Here is a 25985-nt window from a genome sequence, read left to right on the forward strand (position 1 = left end):
AGTAGACTTAAGGGTCTATATGATTCTGGATTTGTCCTACCCCCCTTTCCCTTAAAAACAGGTTTAATAAGTGCATGTCTCCAATCTTGAGGAATCTCCCCATACTTATATGACCTAGTGAATAATAGATATAATGGTACTGTAAGTTCTTGCCAAAGTGTTCTCAGATCATTGTTACTAATTCTGTCTTCTTCCTGTGCTTCGTTTGGATCCAGTTTGCACAGATCTTTTTCAATAAAATCTAATTTGAATCCAGTATCTGGGGTTACCTGGATGTCACTAGGACAACTCACTACCCCTTTTGTGGAGCCAAACTGTTTTGCATAAGATTTTTTTAAATAGATCTATAATCTGTTGTTTATGAGAATAAATTTTAGAATCTGCAGTTTATCAGTCTGTGTGTCTTTACTCCTTTCACATCTTATGTATCTATAAAAAGGTTTCCTATTGTGCTCAATATCTTTATAAAAATTTTCTTCAAAATGTTCTTGATCTTGTCTTACACTATGCTTAGTCTGTTTGTCCAGCTTGTTTATTTCAGTTTTCAAAGTTGTAGTTTTACCTGTCTTCCATTTCTTGTATTTTTGTATCTCACCTTAATCAGATATCTTGTTCTTATGGAAATACAGCCCCCTGATGTTTTATGCCTAGATCTGATGTTAAACATTTTTTTTGCACTCAAACAAATTTTCTTTCAAAACTTTCCACATTCCACCTGCAGTTTTTCCACTGAACACATCACTCCAGTTAGTTTTACATTGTGACTGTTTTGTTTTGCTTCCATATAATCTGTAATTAACCTTCTGGGCATTGGCTTAGATTTTAGTTTGGCAGATTTATCTAGCAAAAAAGTAACCTTTATAACCCCTTGATCACTACACATCAGTGTTGGTAAACAATAATTTCTTTGGGAACACATACAATGTCTAGTATGTTCTGTCCCCTAGTAGGTTTTTTCTACAGTCTGAAGCAATTGTTGTTCCTGAAAATACGCTGTGAATAATTTCCTTACTAACATTGTTGAATCAATATTATTCCAGTCTGTTTCTGTTAAATTTAAGTCCCCATCTAATATTATTATTCCCTCCTCTGTTTCATGCAAGGAATGTATGAATTCCTCTAGGTCATCTGTACTTGACTTTGGTGGTCTATACACTCCAACAATTATTATATGTTCCAGGGTTGTCTTTATTGTCATAGTTACACAGTCTATAGTATTGGTGTTATCATTGAACATGTGATAATCACAGGTCTCATAGCTATCTTTAATCCCTATCATAACACCTCCACCTTAATTTTTGTTAGAATGGCTGTTACAGTAGAAACATTTATACCCTGACAGAACTGGTTTCCAGTCATTATTCTTTAACCATGTTTCACAATGACAACATCAGTCTTGTGGGTACGTAGCATATTGTTCAATAGAAAAACTTTATTATTAATGCTGCTAAGTATTAACAACCATCAGAGATGCATTGAATGTTGCTATCTGTGAACTGTTAAAAGTTTGAAATGGCAAAAATTCTGCCTAGTGTTTGTCAAATATTGCAAAATATCTGCAGCAAAAATTCTTTTCCCTGATCTTGACAAATGCACACCATCCGCTCTGAACACATATGCCCAAAACAAGGCTTGAATTCTCTACACATTTCCATTTTTTAAAGCAGGATATTTTTTCCATGTTACCCAAAAAATCTTTTTCATTCACAGTGACCTGACTATCCTTTCTATATGTGATTTGTGAAAAATATGTCCTAACACCAATACAAGCTATATAATCTAAGAGGGCTGTCAGTTCCCTACTAACAGTCAGAAAATCCTTGTTGGTGACGTCATTTGTACCAACATGAATAAAAACAGATCCATACTTTCTTACATTAAGGCATTCAAGGCTTGTCTCACATCTTCTATTTTCGCTCCTGGCAAGCATAACACTATTTGATGTTCATTATCATCTCTGCAGATTTAAGTATCATTTCCGCTAATAACTGAATCTTCAATTACAGGAATGTCTTTGCTGGCCAGCTCTGAAGAATCTTCAGCTTCTAATGCAGTAATATCTGCTCTATCAATTGTTATAAAGGATAGATCTTCATCACCATTAGTCTTATTAATCCCACTGTTTCCTTGTGTAGTAAATTCTCATTCAGCTGGTATTGTAAACCCACGGCTTGAGTCATGTAGTCAACATCCGTCTTTTTCTTCTTTTTTTCTTACAGTAATGTTCTTCAATCCTTCCATGTTCAGTTTTGATTTCTTCCTTTTCACCTACCCCTTGCCACTTTTTTCTACATTCTCCTTTGGAAAAATTATGCCTTTTTCTGTAGACAGGTTTTCTGACAGAAAAATAGCATAATTTCCTGTAACCTGTGTGCTATATAACAAAGCAGTGACCTTTTTACTGCATATTCTCCTTCCTTTACAGTCATTAATCAATTTCTTTGTCTTCCTTGTTATTTGTTGTAAACTTCTTCCTTTCTTTCTTTTTTGTTTCCTTCTAAACAAACTGGATCCTCAGACTGCTGAATACTTACATCCAGAATTCCAAAGTTGTCAGCGGCATCGTCTTGTTTCATAGGAGTTGAATGAACTTTGCAGAAGATAGATGCATCATTTCCTATATGTGTTCTATTTGCTCTATGCCTAACATTATTTAGTTCATCAGTCCAGTCATTAATATATGAAACAACAGTTCTCCAAGCCATGCAAATTGTATAAGTGCAGTCATCATCATTAATTTTAGATTTACTTTTTACAATGGTAAGCAAATCATCCAACTTTTTTTTCCTCATAATAAATCTTTATTATTATATTATTTTCATACATCATTAAAAACAAGAACAATAATTAAAAAAAAAAAAACTACTAACTAATATCACTAACCATCGCACCAAACAAATATACAATATTTACAAGAATGCTTCCATGTGAAACATTAATACTAGAAGAAAAACAAAGAGTAATTAATAACATTTCAAGTAATAAACAATTTGATTACAAAATTCTCTCCAAACATGTAAATAATTGTTAACACCTTCAAGTTAAAAGTATTATGCTAGTATAATATTAAATATCTGTTGCCAAATTTTTGGATTATTAATATTTTTATTATGTGGATTTGAAAGTAGTTTATGAGCTAATATATGCCTTGTTGCCAAAACTCTAAAGTTTTCCCATGATGTTTTAGATGGGTCTAACCAATTTGTGGCTATATAAAGCTTCATTAATAAAAAAATATTAATAAATATAATACTTTGTGATCTAGGGAGTTCTTTTGGGGGAATATGCAAAATCATAAATTTCCATGACAAAGTTGTGCTTTGGTAACCCATCTTCTGAAGTTGAATCTTAAGGGAATTCCAATGCTTGTATATGCATTTACAGCTACAGAACATATGAAGAAGATCAGCCGGTTGATTCTTACAATAAGGACAGGTTGGAGAGTTTTTAGAGTTAAATTTATGCAGGGTAAGGCGTGTATAATATGCATTATTCCATATCATCATCTGGGTATATATCAATTTTTGAAGAGAATTAGATTTGATAGCCAAGTCAATTGCTTTTAACATAATACTTTTATCTGTCAATAGAATTTTCTCTTCCCAGTAGTTTGATAACAAAATTTTATCATGAAATCTAAATTCTTTAATTAATTTATTTGTTGTTGTTATATATTTAATATCCTGTTGGAGAGCTTGCCACAAATCAGAGCATTTATTCACAGTCTCATCTTCAGGTTTAAAATTTTTAAAATAACTTATAGCAAGTTCTCTAATTTGTCTTATAATAACAAAATAATTTTAGGTAGGTTAAATTCTTGTCTTATTTGGTTGGCCGAAAATTCAAGATATTTATAGGTATCAATCAAAGTTAAATTAACTATTAATGGAAACTTTTTAAGATCAATTAATTGATTATTCAATTTTAAATTAGGATTCCTATGAAAGGGTTGAAAAACCATCATATACTGAACCAGATCTAATGCTTGAAATAAGTCTTGTAAAGAAATTATGTCCGTTGTAATGTATTCAGTAATCACATATAATTTCAAAGTATCTTTACCTAAAAAATGTATTGCTTTTGGATTAATATTCAACTTTGAAATATATTTATAATTCAAGATCACCCAAGTTGGTATCCACTTACTACTAGTGATATCATAGTTGGCAATTCTTAGAATTCTATTAGAGTTTACGATTAAATAATACATTTCAAAATTAGGCAACTCCAGTCCTCCTCTATTTTTTGGGGTCATTAATTTATCATAAGAAATCCTGGTTTTTTTTGGTTCCCAAATGAATTTAGCCAATTCTTTATGAATTTGTTTAAAAAATGTCTTCGAAAGTTTTAGTTGGGCTGACCTGAAAATATATAATAGCATGGTAATACATTCATTTTAACAATTGAAACTTTTGCTAATACTGGCAGTCGTAAATTTTTCCACCTCCCAAAATCAGAAATTATTTGGTCCCAAATTGTTTTAATATTATTATTGTAGAAGTCTTTATTATCTGTAGAAAATTCAATACCTAAATATTTAATATTTTCTTTAAATGTTACCTGCCCAACCAAAGGTAATAGCGAAAAAGGTTTAGGTGTTTTTAAAGGGAAGATATTGTTTTTTTTTTCAAGTTAATTTTATAGTTAGAGACTTCTGAAAAGTTATTAACAGCCTTCAATACTTTTTCAGTATCTGATATTGGAGACGCACAATAAATGTTAAGATCATCAGCAAAAGCTGCCATTAATATTTTGGTTCCATAACTTATTGGGACATTATGATAGACATTCTGCTTAATATATAAGAACAAAGGTTCAAGATAAAGATTAAATAATAAAGGGGACAAAGGGCAGCCCTGGTGTGTTCCAGTCTTAATCTGTATTCTTTTATAGAAACTTTTATTAATATACAGTGTAGTATAGGGATTGATATATAATATTTGTAACATTTGCACAAACGCATGGGAAATATAAAAATAAGGTAAAAGATCAAACAAAAGATTTGTATCAACCCTATCAAAGGCCTTCTGTGCATCAATTATAAGGGCATAAACATTAAGATTATTTTGTTTAGCATGTGTTATCATAGTATGTAATGTAAGTGTATTGTCACTGGTTTGTCTACCTGCCATAAATCCAGCCTGTTCTTTGGATATTATATGAGTCATGATTTTCTTCAGTCTAGATGCTATAATAGAGGTTAGAATTTTCATATCTACATTTATTAATGATATCGGTCTATAATTATCAGGGTTTTGGGGATCTGAATTGGCTTTATGTATAAAAATAGTCTTTGAAGCGTTAAAATGAGGATCACTAATTTTATTCCTAATTATGTAGTTAAATACAACTGAAAGTATCTTACCGAAAGTATCTGCAAACCTTTTATAAAACTCCACTGTCAACCCATCAGGACCAGGTGATTTATGTGATTTCATATGTTGGATTATATATACTACTTCTTCGGATATCGGTTTGACCAAGTCATTTTGAATATCCTCTCCTATTTTTGGAAACTTAATTGATTGTAAAAATTTTTCATAAATTCTGTGTGAGGACATATCCTTTTGCCCATCATAAATTCTAGTATATATTCCCTCAAAAATATTAATGATATCCTCTGTTTTAGAATATATTATATTATTAAATTGTATTTCCGAAATCTGCACTGTTGTTTTCGATTGATTAATGATCCTAGATAACGCTCTTGATGGTGTTTGAACATGATTAGCATACCTCGCCAGCGTCTTATATTCTTGAAATGTTAATCTACTATTTTGAATTAAGAAGAGATCCTTTTGACATTTAAGTAGTTCCTTCTCTCTTTGTTCATTGAAATTCTGAATCAGTTCTTGATCAAGTAGTTTAATTTTTGTTTCTAAATTTTTTATATCCCTGTTTAGTATTTTTTTATAATAAGAAGCTTTTTGCAAAAGGATCCCTCTTATTAGTGTTTTAACTGTTGCCCATTCAATATCCAGGGTATATTGTTGTTTCCTTAGGCCAGCCAATAAATCTTTAAGGTAATTTGTAATTTCTTGTATTATTTCTTCCTTATTCAGCAAATTTGGGTTAAGTGACAAATTATAACCTCTTTGTCGCAAGGTATCCTTTACCTCCTTAGCAAAACTCAGTGAGATTTTCAAGTGATCTGAGAGATAACGTGCATTTATAACAACTATAGGTTCTAGATTAATCAATATTTTTGAAATCAGAAATAAATCTATTCTGGACCACATTTTATGACATGGGGAATAAAATGTAAAATTATTTGTACTATTAACATTGTTCAAATAGTGAAAAGGGTCATAAAGTTGAAAATCCTCTTTAATATAATTCAGTGCTAATGCAGCCTGCTTATTAAATGCTCTTTGTGGGCAAGATCTATCCAATTTCGGATTTTGGTAAGCATTCCAATCATCTCCAATAATTAAATAATATCTATCAAATTGTGTTAGAATTGAGTACAATGATGTTATAAATATTTGTTGATCATTACAGGGTGCATAAATATTTAAAAGTAAAATAGGTTTATCAAGTAGGGTAGATGCAAGAGTAATGTAGCATCATTGCCCATCTTTATCTGTATTAGAATCCAAAATTTTTTCCTTGTATTGATCTTTAATAATAATAGCTACCCCAGCACTATTTGACTTACCTTCCGATGCTACTACTTCTCTGATCCACTTCTTTTTTTTAATATCAACCCATTGATCATTCATTAAATGCGTTTCTTGAAGTAAAATAAACTACGCCTTAGCCTGCAATAAGACATGTAACAATAATTTCCTCTTCTTTAAGTTCTGGAGCCCTTTAACGTTCCATGAGTCTAATTCCCACATTTCCAAGGTTGGCTGTACAATGAAGGTTTTGGAGAGAAAACATAAAAGAAAACTAAAGTAAATTCAAAACCATACATAGTCTGGAAGCAACCCTTATATCCCGTCCTACACCAGTGCTTACCCACTATAACCCCGGATCAGGACATGTATAGGTCTTGTATAACATGGAATAACAAAAGGTTAGAGAGAAGAAACAAATATAAAAACACCATATTGTAAAATTTCAAACATGTTCCACAGTTAAGACCTATATAATCTAACATAACTATGACAAAGCCTAAACTAAACATTCCCTAACAAGCACTGTCATGATCTACAGCTCCTTGGTTAACTATTATTTAAGCAAATCAATATTGAAAATTTAATATTATAGTACATATAAAAAAAAAATAAAATGAGAAAAAGAAGGTTTTAATAATTGGATTAGCTATCTATACATAAACCGCATGCAAAAAGAAAAAGAAATAGCATATAAAAAGACTTAATGTGTAAACATAGTTATCATTTTACTACGAATATAACCTAGAGAGAAAAAAAAAACATGCTAGAATATAACCCTATACTAAAATAAGTATACAGCTAACTACTAATTACTAATATCCCTAGTTATAAATTCACACTATTATAGTTTTATATTAAAGCAAACTACTAACTAATTAATATAGTAGATTATCATCTCTACACAGTACATGGAAGACTATAATGGCAAGTATAGTTATACAAACATTACTAAACCCTGCACCCTCTCAATAATATAACTACAAGATTCTAAATAAACATTTATAAGGGAAGTATATAAAATGTGCCTATGTGTTTAATTTACCATACAACAGTGTTATTTTAATGTTAAATAAGCAAAAAAGTGTTTAAAACAGTTCCCTTTGGTTTCCCAAGCCTGGAAACCCTGTGAAATATTTGCGATGGGGGACCGCTTTTACAGACAGACTCCCGGAAGTGTCACAACGAAATCTGCACCCACAACAGCATTTTAGGCATTTCCTGTCTTCCTCCTCATCAAAAACAGTTCGTAGAAGCCATAAAACGTCAGAAAACGAGCACAGATGATCAAGATAAGCAAAAACAAACAGTTTTATTACTCAGGAAAAGGCCTAAAGCTTTACAAACAAAAACAAAGGATTACCCAGTCCTCGAGTAACAGTAAACAATGGATCTGACCTCAGCAGCATGCCAGTCCCAACGAGAGTTCAATTCAAGTCTCTGATGCAGGTAAAGCCTTGAAAACTTTTAGAAACAGATTTCTTGCCTCATTTTTGGTGGAAATAGCATGTTTAGACCCATCCATTGTAAATATAAGCATATTAGGGTATTTTATTTGAAACTTAATTTGTTTGTCAATAAGAAATTTGCAGTATGGAGACAAAGACTGTCTAGCTTGTCTGACCTGTATAGGTAGATCCTGTGTCAGGGATATTTTATTATTTTTCCACATGATATAGCCTCCACTTTGTTTTGCAGTAGTAAGTATTCTGTTTACATCTTGATAATTAAGTATTTTCATATATACAGGTCTAGGAAAGTTAGATGCTTGTAACTCTCTCAGAGCTCTGTGTGCTCTTTCAATAATAATTTGTTTCACCATATCAGAGTCATTTAGAAGCACTGCAAATATTTGTAGTATGGATGGAATTAATTCATTATACTGAATAGATTCTGGAATCCCTCTGATAATAATGTTGTTTCTCCTGGATCTTGCTTCTAAGTCCGTAAGTTTGCTTTGCATAGCCTGTATATCCATATCATGTAGATTAGTTTTTTTTTTTTCGAGTAAGGTTAGTTTATCCTCATTTTCAGAAATTCGAGCTTCTGTTTTATCCATTCTTTCCAGCAACTGAGTACATGAATTTCCAAATGTTTGTATTTGACAAGTCAGTTCCTGCAGAGCTTCATGTATGGGTAGCAGAGCATTTCTGATGTCTTCCATGTTTAATGCTTGCTCAGGTTTAGTTTTAGTCCCTGGTTTCTGTTGTTCCTGTATTTTAGTAATTTTCTGTTGTTTAGAAATCACATCTTTTTCTGGTGACTGTAATTCAGAAAGTTTTGTTTTGGTAGTGGTTATATCCATGTTTTTTTCCTCTTTTGACATGTTGTTAAAACACAAAAACTTGCAGTATAGAAAGCACACGGTTCCTTTGTTTACTTCTCTCTGCAGAGCCAGCTAATCTGATGTAATCCAGTGAAATATCTTCCTTTTTTCCAGTTTTTCTTCTTAATACAGGATAGTAAAATGTAGTTGAAGTTATTTTATCAAATATTTGATGTTAAAATCTTTATAGTATCCACTCAGGGTTTAGATTTCCTCAGGTTAAATGGAGAGCTGCAGTTCAGCAGTGCTCACAGAACGGCAGCCATCTTTGAATCAAATCATCCAACTTTTGACATGAGGAACACAGATGACCAGTGTTATCAGCTGTTACCTTTAAATATGCATAGCATTTATTACACTGCACAATATATTTGTGCATTAGCAAAATGTTAATTGCTTACTCATTTAAGGAATCCATATTCAGCTTCAAATTAATAAAATATTACAAAAGAAATGAATAATCAAAATCAGTAACCACAGAATTCAAAGAAAACTTAAATCAACTTCTATGACAAAAAAATCACACCAGCAATATACAGCTAAATAAAGTACAGTAAGTTGTTATGACCGTACAAGTTCTACAAGCCAGACAAAAGTTGTAATTCCTTTATGTGTGCAATAGCTTCTCTTCACTATCACTCGCAGTAGCACTTCTTTTTTAACAATAAAGATAAATCAATCACAAACCAAGATAAGATTGCTTAGATATGTTCAGGATTTTCCTCTCTGCAGTCTGTGTAAATGTATAGCTGTCTAGGCCCCTTGGGGTGGCTAGAGTTTGCTTGTCTAAAACCTATCTCTTTCTAACAACCAACAGTGAAATTAAAAGTAAAACAACAAAATATAAGTCAAGTTAACAAGCAGTCCCTTCCTACCTACAAACAGTGAAAAACAGTAATAACAGATACAATATAAATTCAAATAAAGCTTCTGTTACCAGTCATCTCCACAGTAAGTCACAAACCAAGATAGGATTGTTTTGATATGCTCAGGATATAGCCATATATATTAAAATGATACATAGACCTCCCCCATATAGCCACATAACACATATACATTACATACACACACACAGCTACATTTATATATACATCCTTGTTATACACAGAAATATGTGTGTGGATGTCTGAATTGTCTGACATACCCTAATAATGGTGAGTAAATTTGCACTATCACACAGCCATACTGTTGCTAAAAGGATCTAAATTAAGGGCACGACAGTACATAATCCACTTACCTACAGACCCCCTGTGCCTGCTGGATGTCACCATGTAGAAAGAGACATGTGAGCAGGTGGCGTAATGTATAATGTTGTCAACACACGTATGGACAGGGCACATTGCCCCTCCTCATAGTTTCACCTAACTGCAAGCCATAGGGCATGTGAACTTAACTAGCATAATGGCAATACAGCCCTTACAATCAGAGACATCTGTGTACCCCTCAGTAAAGGATCAGCACATACTGACCCAGTCCAAGTGGGACTCTGGCAGACACCATGTGTTAAGGTGATGGTCACCCAGACAGTGAGGTTCTCTGTGTACCATTAGGCAGGGTCTGTTTCAATGGTGTGTTTATGTCTGCTAGACAAATGTCTGCTGCAGTCATGTAGTACTAACGTCACATAGTAGATTAATGTCCATACAGTGAGTCATCCATCTACTATGCTCCCTACAGCCAGGCAGCATATGCACTCCAAAAGGGTGACACCTTGCCCTGTATGCAAGGCACAGATCACTCTGAGTAGTCTATATGCCACAGGTGGCAAGGACACTCATTGCAAATGACTGGCAGTGAGCACATCCATACTGAAGATGTGAGGTGGCCTTGAGAAGGACCATACTGTTGTGTGTAAGTGCCAGTACAGCTTGGTAAGGTACATCAACAAATGGCCATTGTACTCAGATACTGACATTCTAAGGGAAGAGTATGTGAAGGTTAAGATTATGTCACCTACTGGTGACTGTGGCTTCAGTTATGCCATATGATTCCTGCCATGCCACTCTAGAGACATGCTGATCTGAGGCACATTAGGTGTAAACCTATGTGGCCAGATCTGTGAGCCTACTTTTCACCCCAAGTATGTACATCACAAGTTGGGACTGATGTTCTACTAACCAGGGACATAGGTCTACCTGATGGAAATGAAACTACATATATATTCACTCAGAGTTTATGGCCATTAGTATGTCACCAGGCATGTGTCTGCAATACCCTCTTGTAGGATACTGACATAACACAGAGACTCTATGAGTGCTCACAATTAGCAGGCAGCAGCCACCATCATTTGCCACAGTCATTCAGTACACGCATGTACTGTGGTGACATGTTGTCCAAGCAGTAGAGGAGACATGACTGTGCCCTGTTGAGCACTGCTGCTTACAGATCAGCTATTGGAGTTGGATGTCCCTATGCTGCATATGTCTGCTATCAGTGGGCCATGCATGTAGTGACCCCTATAATGACAGTATCATGGATGCCTACTTGGGTGCTTTGTACATGTTGCCTGAACGGGTGGTATAGTCAGACAGCCTGTCTCAGTTTGAGGGTTGTATGGCCTGAAGTACCCTCAGCCATGTCCCTGCTGACTGCCTCGGAAATGTCCACCACATGTAATAGTCATGCACCCCTGTCACACATCCAAAGTGTGTACACTCAACCATGCTTACACAACAAATTTGTGCTGATCAGCTCCATGATGATCACCCCTATGGGCATACAGATATTCATACTTATGCACAGAGTTGTATAGTTATGTTGGCCAGTGAATGCACCAACTCTATGCAAGGGTGGAACAGGTGCCATTATCCACTCAGCTGGTGTGCAGATAATGGCGTCAGTATAAATGCAAGAGCTTCCCAATGGTGTTAGTAACCCTTGTCAGATCACAGGTGGGATTTAGCCTGGAATTTTAGCATGTGCAATAGCTGCTGTGCGCCTTCCATTGTGAGGCCAGTTGCGAACTGCTCTGTCAATATGGCGGTTATGGGACAGGATGTAGAAATGTCATGTGTCACATGTGGTGGAGACAAGGGAGTGTACATGATGCAGACAGTGTGGGAGTACAGGTTAGCTATGAGTACAGGCCCATCATATGTGGCATCATGACATCTGTGGTCAGCGACTATCTGGGCCTGTCCTTTGGGGCTATACATGTAATTATACTGTGTGTTCTGGTCCTGTTTTGTGTGCGTGGCAACAGGTATCATGTACAGTGTCTACACAACATCACAACAACACTATGTGCTGCTGTTATCTGAAGGGGGTTGTGCCTTCATGTTAGGGGGGCACCCCCACCCCAACTGTCACACAGCAATATCCACTTGTTATCGCACAGCCTGCTAATGGCACTTGTCCACCAGTCAGATGTGCTGAGCCATGATGAGTCTGTGTCCCTCCTGTCCTGTACAGCCAAGTTCATGCAGTGGTAATGCTGATGACATAATGCATGGGTGTAGAGCTTTGCAGACAGGCCTGTCCCATCTGAAAGGGGAGGTACAGTCAGGTTATGTCAAGCATCCCACAGGAGATAATAAATGGCTTTCTTGACATATATGTCTGTATTGTCTGCAAGGGGGTATGTGCTGGTAGTTCTAAGGAGGCTGTCATGTGACCAGATCCCACCAGGGTGGACCTCATATTGGGGTGGTTGTAGCAGTCATCCATACTGCTACACACATGATGATATATGTTGGTTCCCCATGTGGGGATGACCCAGCACCACTCCAGAAAAGTGTAGGTAAAGACCTGGATCATGCTTCATAGGTTCATAGGTTCACAGGTTCATACTGGGCTATCTGCCCTGGGGCATTTATAAGCCTAGCCCGATTGTGTTTGGCTTACACCACCCCTTGATTTGAGTATACTGTGCCCTTTTTAAAGTTTAGTTTACTGTGCCTCTGTCTAATAGTGACACGGAAGTAATCCCCGGGACAAACCTACGATCCCCCATCCACTCATTAAGATTCTTCTTGAAGAGAGTCAGTGAGGTGCTCTGCCTAACATGAATTGGAATTCTATTCCAGAGCGAAGGGAGCCTCTGGGTTATGAATCTGTCCCTCCAGCATGTTCTATTTATTTCTGTGCTGAGGTTCAAGTCTCTCGAGCGCGTGGCTCTAAGGGATTTAGATTTACTGAGGTGGAGCATGTCCATTAATTCTGGGTTGGACATAGCTTTATATGTCAGGCATAGATCGCCTTCAAACAAGGGAGCCACAGCAAGAGTAGTCAACACAGTGTGTACATATCGCACTTCCCTAATGTGTTGGTCTGTGCCCTGTAAAGACATATTGCATTACTCTCATCTTGCAACATGATGGAAGTAACTGCAATACTTACTTGCATAGAGGACAACTAGTATGTATTGCCAAGTGGGGTCCCCAGATTTCTGAGCCATGTCGCCTGAAATGCCATGATAGGGTTTAGCATGGATACCAGAACTAACACTGTCGTACACCTACTGACACTGGGCCAAACACTGTTAATGCTGCCAAGTAACAGATCATGCCTACCAACTATGACTGGTGGAGCCCTATGACTGTTACATTACGTTATAGATGTCGGATATCAGTCTCACTCCACCAACCTTGGCCTGACAAAGTTTATGGGTATATTAGGGCAACAGGCCATGTGGGAAACTGTGTACATCACGTGAAGAGTGGTAGGTCAGCTGGTGTATAGGCATGTGTCTAAGTGACATACCCTGGGAACATAGCATTGGGGGCATACGACCTATGCCACACTGACGCCACTCACTATTGTGATTCGCCATCCACCATTAATGGTGTGCCCTCTCTAGGTATTCGCTCTCTGCAGTCACAGCCACTGTCAGTGATCTCTGACTGGTACATTAGCAGGTCGTTGCATATTTGGAGCTGTCACTGACTCCCACACAGACAGTTGTTGTCTGAGCCACTGACACAGATGACATGCCAACCACTGCAAGATACTATCCTTTGGGATATCATCTACCCCAGCACAATACTGTAGTGTCCACACACCACACACACTTCAGCCAGTACACACAAAGGTATGGACACACAGTAATGTACCCTTTGACGGTAACTGTTCATTAGGATGTGCGAATGCATTCATTGTTGTACCACCTATACTGACAGGTTTTGGATGTAAATTACAGACTGTTACTGCTATACTGAATGTGGATGTCAGTACACCTATCATTGTGTGCAATGGTGTGATTGCCATATCACCACACAGGCATATCATACAACTGTAGCAGCAACACAAGTGCCACAGTACACTAATACACAGTATACACAGTGTAGATAAAATGTCCTATGGAGTCTGTGTCTCAACCTTACAAATGTAGTCAATTTCCTAAATCCTTTGAAGAGGATGTGTATGTCCCCATACATAGAGGTGTCAGATCCGATTGTGTACCTCCCGTGTTGCCATGACTGGAGTAACACATGTCGCATGTGTTCTACACACCTAAAATATCTATGTGGTATACGTAGTACATGCTGGGGGACACATATGTAACATAGACAGTACACCTTACATGAAACAGGCCCCACATGCATGTAAAGCACACATCTTTCCTGTTCAATGTCTCCACTCAATGACTGTCCAATGTCTGTAGCCTCAGGGGACTGGGTATGTGTGGGCATGTTGACTGTGTGGTGACAATGGAGGCAAAAGAGGGATATCAACCTCTGGGACAGATACAGCCCCTGACAACTCCACCTGTGCCTCACTCTGGCCACCGTCATCATCATCATTATCATCATCATCATCATCATCATCAGAGTCCGAAGAGACACTGACATCAGGTTGTGAGGGGGGAGGAACTCCATCTCCCCGGTCACCTGTGAAAACCAAGACAAAAGCAATACATTGTTACCTGCACTATTATGTATGGAAAGTCTACTAAGACTCATAATAATGGGATCCACAATTACATTACCATTATCACTTCTTCACATCTCCGCTTTTATGCACAACAGACTTCCTCACAATAAAATACACATTCAACACAAGGCCTGTATAACAAGCACGTCCAGCAAATCAAGTGAAACTTGACCAGTACAATTTACCTTTTAGTTATTCAATATGAAACTATACTTGATAAAGCAACACATAAAACCCAGTACACCTGTCTTAACAAATATATACAAATAAAAGTTGCAGTGCCTAAGGTATGTACCATCACCCTTTCTGTTTGTAAAAGGCATGCTGGATTAATTGCCTCATGTAAACCAGGAGGCTTATTTGTTCTTAACTATTACTGCAAACATTTTTTTCTGTTCATTCAACTACACTCTTGTGTTTACCCACTCTAAGAACCTTAGGTAGGTGTTCCAGATTGGAACACACAATCATTGTACTCTGGTTGCCCACAAAATTAGGTGTACATAGGGCATTATTCTGGCTCTTAACTTTAATAGCCTATAAATGTTCCATAACAAAACAGTATCAAACTTACCAGGAGCAGTACCAGGGCCTTGGACAATACCTGATGGACATGTAAAAAGGTGAGGGTGAGATAATGTCAGCACTATTGCACGTTGCAGTACAACAAGGTAATATGTGCATATATCTCACTTGTACAGTAGCTGCTGTGTTACTTGATGTATTGGTGACATTCTGAGTATGAGTGTACAACTGAGCTTAACCCCTCTCCCAAAGCACATAAGACCTGGCACCCTCATAAAGGTATGTACAGCCTGAAAGAATGACTGCTACAGTATTACAGTGGTGATTACAGTAAGCTTATCTGCACACTCCTCTGCTGTGGACACTGTGGCACCCACCTCCATGATGTATGGTGTGATGGATGCCTGGGAGCTGTCATCTGTCCCTAGGTTCACCAGGAATTCCTCAGTGGCCAAGAGTGTTGTTCCACTACAGGCCCTCTACAGGTGACAGCATGATGCCTGGCTACATCAGCTGCCCTTCGTTGTGCAGCATTCACCGTGTCTGTAGTGCAGTGTCAAACCTGCTCATATGTCCTATCCTGATGGCCAGTGACATTCACATTCCAAACAAGGTCTGCACACAATGCAGCCCATTGTTCCCTGCTATGCCTCCCTCAGGATAGCAGGATGTAATTATGCTGCCGTAGTTCTTCAAGTATTAGTTCATTCTCCACATCTGTGAAGGGGACATAGCATCTACCATACACTATTCCTGAAAGACAACAAAAGGGAAACACATTACAGGACCAGATACATGGACGTCTACTATGTTACAGATACAGCAAGAACAAAATGGCTGGCACTATCCACTGTTTGCTCACACATGTCATACCCCACAGTGTGACAACATACTATGTGTGTGGATACAACCATGATAGTATCGATACTGTGGTATTTCCCTGTGTGTCATAAGATATTCTGCTGTATGATCATACACCCAACACTCCAGTCCACTGTGGTGTGTCCCATAAGACCATCCACCCAATAATATGCCATAAGACCAGTGCCAGATGAATAGCAGTGTGCTATTACAACCACTATATAGGGACAGTCCAATAACACCAGTGTGCCACAATGAAAAAAGACAATGCAGCCTTGATGTACTGTACTTCCCCTGTAGGGGAAGACAGCAGGATATCAATGGCACATCATTACCACAGGTCTAAGACAGGTTTACTGCTGTAATCCCTATTCCCCATACCTTCATCCTCCCATCTGCAGCCTGTTATACACAAAACCAGTTACATATCTGGTGGAGTGCAGTACTCCTCTGTTGAAATGTGTATCAGTAACATTTCACAAAGACATTCTCTGTGTGAAGAAAGTCTCATACAGAATGTTTCTCCATAGCCAGCTGCTTGCATTTTCAACATACTTCTCATTAGCAGGTAATTGCCTCTAAACCAGTCTGTGGCGCTGAGATGCTAATTTCAGCCAAAACAGCTGAATTGCACTATTATCCAATGACATGCAACCACTGTGCAATATATAAGGCCTTCATGTAGACCAGGGCCCCTTTCTTAGCTGTTGAGATGGACATTTCTGGGTTGTGGAGACTATATCATTGCAGAGGGTAGGTCTGCAGCAGAAACCTTTACTTAGAGCTGTGTGTACCACAGGTTGAACCTGCTGCTGCAGGTAATAGACATAGACAGTGGGTGTGAACACTTTGAAGGACAACAAGCTGTAGGTGTACCTGTGTCGACTGTGTCAGCCTTGTTGTAGCGGCAGAGCCAGGGTGAGGGTACACTTTACACTCCAGTTAAGGCTTGTGTTTATGGTACATATGCTAGACAACTGTGTCAATAACAAAGTATTAGGTGACATGTAGTTATGCTATATGGATGTGTGAAGTGTGTCCCTACCTGCAGATCTGTAACTTCCAGCACTGAAAAGCTGTTATTTCATTTGCAATGCTTTGTGTGGATAAAGAGTGCATAAGTAATTCATTAATTGCTGTCTTCACAATAATGTAATTGAAATGCAACACAATACTGGATTGGAACCCAGGACTATGTGTGGCAAAATGTACTGTATGCAAGGCATTTAACAGACTGAGCTATGATATCACTGTTAGTTCGGGTGTATTTGCAATATATATGTGCACAAATACAGGCTGTGACAAACATTTTATACATCCATCAGTATGTGCATGACTTTATATAGATGTATTTTTACACCAGGGTCCCAGTTGTACTTGTATTGTTTAAACCAGCTGCTTCAATAAAGTGTTGTATGGTATGTCGGGTTACTGCAGGGTGCTGTAGGTGTGATGGACTAGGGTTTGATACATGGCAGAGGTCTTTATTTTGTACATGTGTCGTACAATATGATAAACACATACAGTCATTATAGCTCTATTTAGCTGAGCTAAGCAATGTGTGTCGCAGGCACCCCGCTAAAAAAATATAAAGAAAAGAAAAAATGGGAAATAAGAAAGTTGTGAAATGGGGTGTAAAATGGAGAGCTATCTATGGGACAACATTTTTTGGCAGGGACAGGTGCCCATTTTTTTAAGGTGAGAGTGGAATGTTGGGGAAGGGACATAGGTTTGTATCTGGGAGTCAAGTTGGGTAGGTGAGGATGCATTTGCAAACAGACAAGACAGCAGACCAGGCCTGTGTGTGACACATCAGGGTGGTGAACACCTTGGATAGGGAGGGTGTTGTGGTATCCAAGTCTGATGTGTCTCCAGATGGCAGCAACGTAACTCACATCTCAACCCTTGTGACTGTCGGCACTGCTCCATCACTGCCCTGAGAGTGGAGGCTGGACACCAGGACAAGGCTGCCCCAGCAGGTTGACTAGCATGTCCTCAACCTGGTGCAGGTGGCAGTCATAGCCACAGTGGACTATCCTGCGTACCAAGACTGGCAGCTCCACCTGGGTGACAACTCCCCTCACCACCACTCCCAGAGGGGGCCTGCCCCTGCCCCATGGGGCAGTACTACCCAACACTGCAGGTAGTGCAGGGACAGCAGAGGGGGCATTACTAATTTGTGTCTCAGACATGCTGGGAACCAGTGTCATGGCCGGTTGTGGCAAGGAAGGGGGGATCACCCGGAACCAGCCTACCTTGACATGCTGTGATAAATGAGATATAGCAATATTAGTAATAACCAAACCATTGTTAGCATTAACAGAATGGGATGTGATATTTATTTATCCAAATACATATTAATGTATATTATCTGCAGCACAATATTAAGTAACATAACAGTCAGTATGGTAACAGCATGCCAGTATGAAATAAACAATAAGGCCAGCAAAACAGTTATTTTAACAAAATGTGTTAATATTGCATCTTAATAAAACATAATAATCAATCACATTTTCCAAAATATAGTTAAACAAATTATGTTAATATTAAACCATAATAATATATAACAACAATAAATAATTTAAGATAAGGGGTGGGAAGAGAGAGAGAAAAACATTCCATTAGTGACATTGTTGATGATATCCATGAAAACACTGGTAATGCATACAGGTGTGTAGTGTCAGTTGTGAGTACAGTGACTACAATTCTCCTATAGCTGTTGTAACATGTACATAACGCTCAAGCTGACAGCATGGGACAGTAAGGGCCAAGCATTAACAAATGCAGGTACACAACTATACAGAACAGTTTCACATAATGTGGACTTAAATAACTTCCAAGGTATTCTGTAAACGGATTTGGTAATACATTGCATTCCAGGTAATAATGTATCTGTTAATCATGTGGCAGGCAGATTAGGCAGTTTTAATTACATTATGAGAAACTGTGACACTTGAGTGGCATGTTTATGTACAGTAAGCAAACTAGACAGCCATCATGCCATAGCTGGCAGGCATAGGGGTAGAAACCAATAGATGTGACTGCAGGGGACATCTGCAAATAATGCAATAATTGACTGCAGCAACTTAGTACAGATATGCAAGGGATTCAGCCATACTGGGATTATACAGATTTATTTATGAATCAACAATGCTGATGAACCCATTCTTGGTTCTGATTTTAACATTCTGTGAAATCTAAACACAATATTTGCTCATAATATGGGCTACCTCACCCATATACATTTTTGTTTCTGGGGAGATAGAAAATGTAAGCATTACATGACTGATACTGAAAATGTATTACTACATACCACTGGATTTGAACCCAGGACAGTGTGTGGCAAAATGTACTCTGTACAAGGCATTTAAAAGACTGAGCTACTGAATCGCTGCTTACTACTGAGTGACTAATATTTGCCTGGAGATAACCTGGAGCCATCCTGTGAACTGAGCAATACAACTTACAGGACATTCTTCTGGCATTCTAATACAATTACAATGTTATACTAGACTGCAGTGACAGTAAAACACACAAACCATAATGCATATATTAATACAGCTTTGTTTTGGAATCACCAATGCTTGTGAATACATTTTATTGTTAATGGTTTGAAACATCTGTGAAGTCCACACACAAAATCTGCCCATGTAGTGGATTACCTCACCCATATACCTTTATTACCTGAAGTCTGAGGAAGAGAGAGCATTATGTGACTGATATTGGCCTAGAGATAGCCTCGGATAGTACTATGAGTTAAGCAATACAGTTTTCAGGCCATTAGATTTGCATTCTACAGTTATTACAGTGTTATACTTGACTGAATCAACCTTACCTTACAGAATCGATGTATACAGCTCTACTGCAATAGTTATAACAGCACAATCCTGCTGTACACCATTTTGCTTACTGTTGTTGGTATTGTTTATTGTCTTTATTGAACTACAGTTGTTATTGTTCATTTATTGCACTGCAGATCCAACTGCCCATTTATTGCACTACAGATATTCTTGTATATACTTTGTTGCAGTAAATGCTTTACTCTTCCTTGCCTATTGCACTACAGTTATCATTATACATCCATACTCACCACACTCATGGCGCAACCTGGCCAGACAGCCGGCATGGGACTCGACATTGCGAGCCCTCTCAGCTGCAGTTGCTGGGGGGAGGCACACCATTATGCATACCAGTTTTGCAGACATTCATCTTGCATTTTGTTAAGATAGTGGAAAACATACTTACATACTTGTGGGGCATTCCCTGCCCTTGCTTCTTGGACCCAGGTGTCCTAGGTTCCACTCTTTCTCCTTTTCAGGCATTCATGATGGGTGATGATACTGCTCACCTGTGCGGGCGGTACCAGTAATACTGGTGAGTTCCCTAGCCAACCAGCCCAAGGCCTATGCCTTACACTTGGAGCCCTGGGAACCACTCTGCATCAGCCTGGCTTCATTATTTTTTTACAAGAAGCCCAACCATGACTCTGGACTCCTAAATACCCTACTTCTGCACCTGAAAGTGCATGCATTCACCAGAACCACCTGCCATATCAACAGTCAATTGAACTTCAATGAATGCTGCAGAATTCCCACCTATTGCACTTAATATAGGCTGTTTTCCTGCCCTTACATGTCATTGAGCAACATTCAAAAAAGTACTGCATTGCTTAGCACCACTGAAACCAGCTAGGAGCTGAACATTGCAAAAATTCACACAACCATGGTCTTAATGAAGCTTAGCACCACGCAAACATTAGCAGCTGTTATCATGTTTATGTGATGCTTAACCAGAGCTCAGCTGAGCTCAGCAGACAGTCGCAGCAGTGCCATATTTTACAATTTTGTTATTAAATTATACAAAAATAGTGCATTACATTACAGACATTTTCCACCTGCTTCAGTCTCCAACCCAGGACCTACTACACATGAAGCCATAATTCTACCCATTTAGCTACTTGGATATTATGAAAGCTAGTGTAACTTCACATATACTACTGAGCTACCTGTTAGCATTGCTGAGCACCACACCACCCCATGCAAACATGTGTAAGCAAACCTGAAAATAAATAATTACATCTGATTTTGATTTTTAGATGTCTGGCAAGTGTTGGCTATGTATGTATAGGCAGTGATCAGCTCCATGGTGCTCCACACAGCTCAAACAGCAATTCTAAAATAAAAAAAAAAAATAAAAAAATTAATTATGATAATTGATTACAGCCTGTTGCTATTTTTAGATGTCTGGCAAGTGTTGGCTGTTTATATGTGAGTGTGGTTTGGCATTGCTGTGCTCCATGCCACACCACAAAAACATGCTGGAAAATAAAAAAAAGAAAAATATTGCACATTTAACAGAATTCACAGCATTTTAACAGCGGTGGGGTACAATAATGGGAGCCTCACCCTGTACTTAACATACGAACAGGCATCCACAACCATGGGTAGCCTGTACAACCTCCATGCACTGATTCAAAATCCCTGTTCCTATGCTCCCCCTCAGCAGTGCACCATCATTAATATGCATGGTGCACTGCCGAGGGGGGACCATGACCATGTACACAAATACTAGAGCCTACACAGATTTTATTAAATCCTGGAGTCTCTCTTCTTTCTTTAATTTCTTTTTGTATTTTCTTTTCTTTTTTCCATTCTTTAATATAATAATATTTCCATCATTGCCATACAAAATTTTCCTAGTGCCTCTATACTATTTTCATATTATGTTCCATTTTTATCAGTTTTATGCATTCCTCTTTTTCTTCTTCTAGAGCATTTTTTCTCTCTTATTACCAATATCTCATACATTGCTGTATTTAATCCACACAATTTTCCTGATACAATCTCTCTGCTCACAATTGATATTTGTCAAAATCCAAAACAATTGAAATGATGTGAAAAACACAGTAGGATTTATTAAGTGTATCCCCTTGTCTTGTACTTTATGATATAGAACATTCCTTATATAGGGTTTACCCTTGATATAAACAAAAATGATATTTTGAATAATTTATTTTCTAAAGACACTGGGAAAATATGATAAATGTGACCAGATACCCTAACATCCCCAAAACATACTCATGAATCAAATAAATGTTTTCCCCAAAAGATAACTTGTTTTCTATATATTAGTAGTATTCTAAATATCTTATAATAATTCCTTCCATTGATTTAATATCTTATCTATACCAGATTTTATCTCCAAAACATTTATTTCTGTCCTAGAGAAAGAAATACCTGCAGTTTTGGCTATATCACCAAAACCTTTGCTCTTATGTTTATTGCTGCTTTCTCTTCTGACAGTCAAACTACAAATTATCATTTCCACCACATTTCTTGCATTTAATTGTATACATGTCTACTCCATGTCCAATTCTGACAGATTTGCCACACCTTTTCTTTGGACATTCACTAATTAAATGGTCCCCAGAGGCAAAGTAAGACCACATTTTAGGTTTCCTCAGTATCGTAAAAAAATACTTACATGCAATTAATAATCACATCATTTGGGATATGCAACATTTGTCAATATTTTTAATCCAAGGATACATTTATTTCTTACTCTATCCAACAAATTTCTTGCATCATAAGAATTTTTAATTTCATAAGCATTTTTACAAAGTTGCTCAAAGAACATTCTCAATTCATTGTCCATTATACCAGGAGTTTGAAACTGTAATTTTAATTTCTTTTTTAACATCATATTAGTCTATTTAACAATGAAGCTGTTCCATATAGAACAGAAAAAAAAACTTAGCATCAAACTCAGCCATAAACCTTTCAGTCAAAAAAGATTCAAATTGTAATATCAGAAAAAAAGATTAGCACCTGTAAGTATAAAAAGACGTATATCATCAGGACGAAAATTCAAAGGAGTAGTAATATAGTCTCACACAAAATATCTGCCAGTCTGTCCCTCCTTTGATTCGGTTCTGATTGATGGAGTTCACATATCCATTTAATAAACATTCTTTTGTTGTACATGGTTACCCTTTGATGTTGCCATAGCATAAGTCCTTTTATCACTACCACTCTGACAAGTTTCATAAACCATAGGATTTTCTTTAGTATTACCAAGTCCATCCTTCTGATTGTCCATCTTTTGTACACCATCTGCAGTCAACATGCTTTAGTGCTCTCTGTCATTTTCATTTCATCTGTGACATAATCCTTTACAATGTCTGACCAGGAGACAGCAACAGAGTCTTCCAGTTCCTTCTCATTAATCATTTCAACCAATACAGTATACTATAAACCATCTTTCAGAACTTCATTAATTTCAATATATTGCACTGCACTACCCACATGAATTGTATCACCATCCATCTCTTCACTTCCAGAGAATATAAAGCTCCTTTTAATATAACACTCATCAGTCTCCTCTCTTCATTTCCACCTCCTGCTCCTGCATAGTGCTTCCTTCCACTGACAGCCCAACAGCAATATCTTCTGGAAAAGAAAACAGAAGTTCTCTGGTTCCCTGGCCAAATTTCCCTTAGTCAGTATGACTATAATCTTAGGTCTCCCTTGAGGTGGCCATTGACCAAGTGAGACTAATCCAGTAAACAAAGTGTAAATGAGTTAAAATAAATAAAGACATGTATGAATCTATAACCTTCCTTTATATAACTACACTTAACATTTATACAGTTGTACTCTTCCCTTATACAGCTGCAGTGTATACTATACACACACACATATACCTCCTTACATAGTTATATTGTATACAGACATAGTTGCACCTTCTTCTTATACAGTCATACTGTATATTTATATAACTATACTTTCTCCTTATTATTGTACTGTTTGCTGCAAACATTGTAGCCTTTCCTTCTACCAAGACACTGAATATTTACAGAGCAGTATTCTCCTCACATGTGGTTGTACCTCGTATAATGCAAATGAAATTCTCCTGACAGAACTGTCATGCAGATTTATACCTCTGTGCCCTTTCCTTATACAGGTACATGAGTACTGTATATTTAGATAGCTGTAGCCACTCCTTATACAACTGATTATATAGGTATGCATTTCCTATAGTCATGCATAGTATGGATTTAAATGTCCATATTGACTCTTTTTTTGCTTTATACTGTTGCTGGATGCATCCATACTCTCCCCTCCTATTTATAATTTTTTCTCATTGCTGTTTAGGTCCCACGGTCTGTGTGCAGTGAGAGCTGCCATCCAGGATACAGACGTTCTAACCTTCAGGGTCAGCCCAAGTGTTGCTACACCTGCATGTTATGTCCAAATGGAGAAATTACCAACCAGAGTGGTAAGCTATTATTTTATTGATAAGTTTAGTTTAATAATGTATTTATTTGGTCTGAGCTGAGTGGATTAGGCTTATGGCACAGAAACATGTTTCAGAGGTGCTCTTGGATCATTTTTTTATGACTATGAGACTTGGTTGATAATTATCCAGTAAGGTGTTTGAAGTTGAATAAATCAAACTCAAGTTTGTATAGCACAACCCCTTTACAGCTCATTACTTTACTCACTATTGGCGGTTGGCATAATAAAGTCTTTATCTCAGGGATGCAAGGTAGAAGGTATAATTCTGATCTCTGATTATTGGCTAGGCTTGTAATGGTCTGTAGACTGATAGTCCAGTATTTGGCTCTGAACACATGAAGCTGAGTTGTTGTGTGATAAAGCTGAATATTATTAGCTAAGTATACACCCAGATGAACATCTTAATGCTACAGGCTTGTCTCTCGCTTACCCACTATCCAGGATAAATTATACCATGTGGCCAAATCAACACAGAGGATTAAGAAGGCACCTGCTTAGAGCTGGAGTCTACCAGAATCTTATAGAAAAGGTGCTCCATAAAAGGGTATGGTTAACAAAAAAAAGGACATGCCACAAGACATATCTTTCCATTCGGCCCCAATTTCTTCAAGTCATTTACGTTTTAATACCATGACAGGAATGACTCCCCTTCCTAAGTCAAAATACAGTTAAAGTTTAAGAAATTATTGTTGTTTCAATCTTTGATGTTAGCCAGAAGTGCTCTTCCCAGCACCCACAATGTGTCCAGTAATGACTCTTTCTGCAATTCGTATGTAGTTACATGCATCAGTAACATATCTAAGTAGGATTATAAATTATTTTTTTATAAGACCCATTGATCCTAGTACTACTGGAACTGTCTGAGTATCCTTCTTCCACATTGCCCTCATTTCTGTCTGCAAATCCTTGTATTTATGCTTTGTGTCTCTCTGTATGAAAGACACTGTAGTCACTGGGTATAGCAATTTCAATGATCAGTGCTACTTTTGTCTTCTTTTCATAGACTACTGTATCTGATTTTCTCACGTCTGTTTTTTGAACTGCTGGCAATGGATGACCCCATGTGATATAAACGTCATCATTTTCTATGGTGCTTTGTGGCTCACATGTCCTGAGGGTACAACCCACTTATATGAAAAGCATTCTCCTTTCCATCATAAGAGAAGACATTAATTGTAAAGACAGCCATAAAATGTAAGGTCTGACCAGAAAGAAGTTCATAAAGAAGTTCAGTATGACTGGCTCACATCTAGGCAGACACAAGCCCTGTTAAGAGATGTGTGCCAGGGCCTTAAGATAAGTGGGTGACCCTTTTTCAGTAGGGATTAGACTGCTAACGGATCAGCACAGCACTACTGCATTTATTAATTTGCTTCTGATTGCTTTTCTTGGTGTCTGTATTTTGTTTTAGTTAACAAAACTGCTGCATTTATTAATTTGCTTCAGATTGCTTTTCTTGGTGTCTGTAATTTGTTTTAGTTAACA

The 25985-nt window shown here is 37.5% G+C and overlaps 1 protein-coding gene across 1 annotated transcript in view; it reads left to right on the top strand.

The window, feature by feature from the left end:
• Positions 1 to 25985, top strand: part of LOC122790549 (extracellular calcium-sensing receptor-like) — a 319135-nt gene that overhangs the window by 184676 nt on the left and 108474 nt on the right. The window contains exon 5 of the mRNA XM_044058097.1: positions 24357 to 24480. Within this exon, the coding sequence (XP_043914032.1) occupies positions 24357 to 24480 (124 nt within the window). The remainder of the gene's footprint in view (positions 1 to 24356; positions 24481 to 25985) is intronic.

This window comes from Protopterus annectens, chromosome 16.part0 (genome assembly GCF_019279795.1).
Source record: "Protopterus annectens isolate FY-2018-M chromosome 16.part0, PAN1.0, whole genome shotgun sequence".
Taxonomy (NCBI): domain Eukaryota; kingdom Metazoa; phylum Chordata; order Ceratodontiformes; family Protopteridae; genus Protopterus; species Protopterus annectens.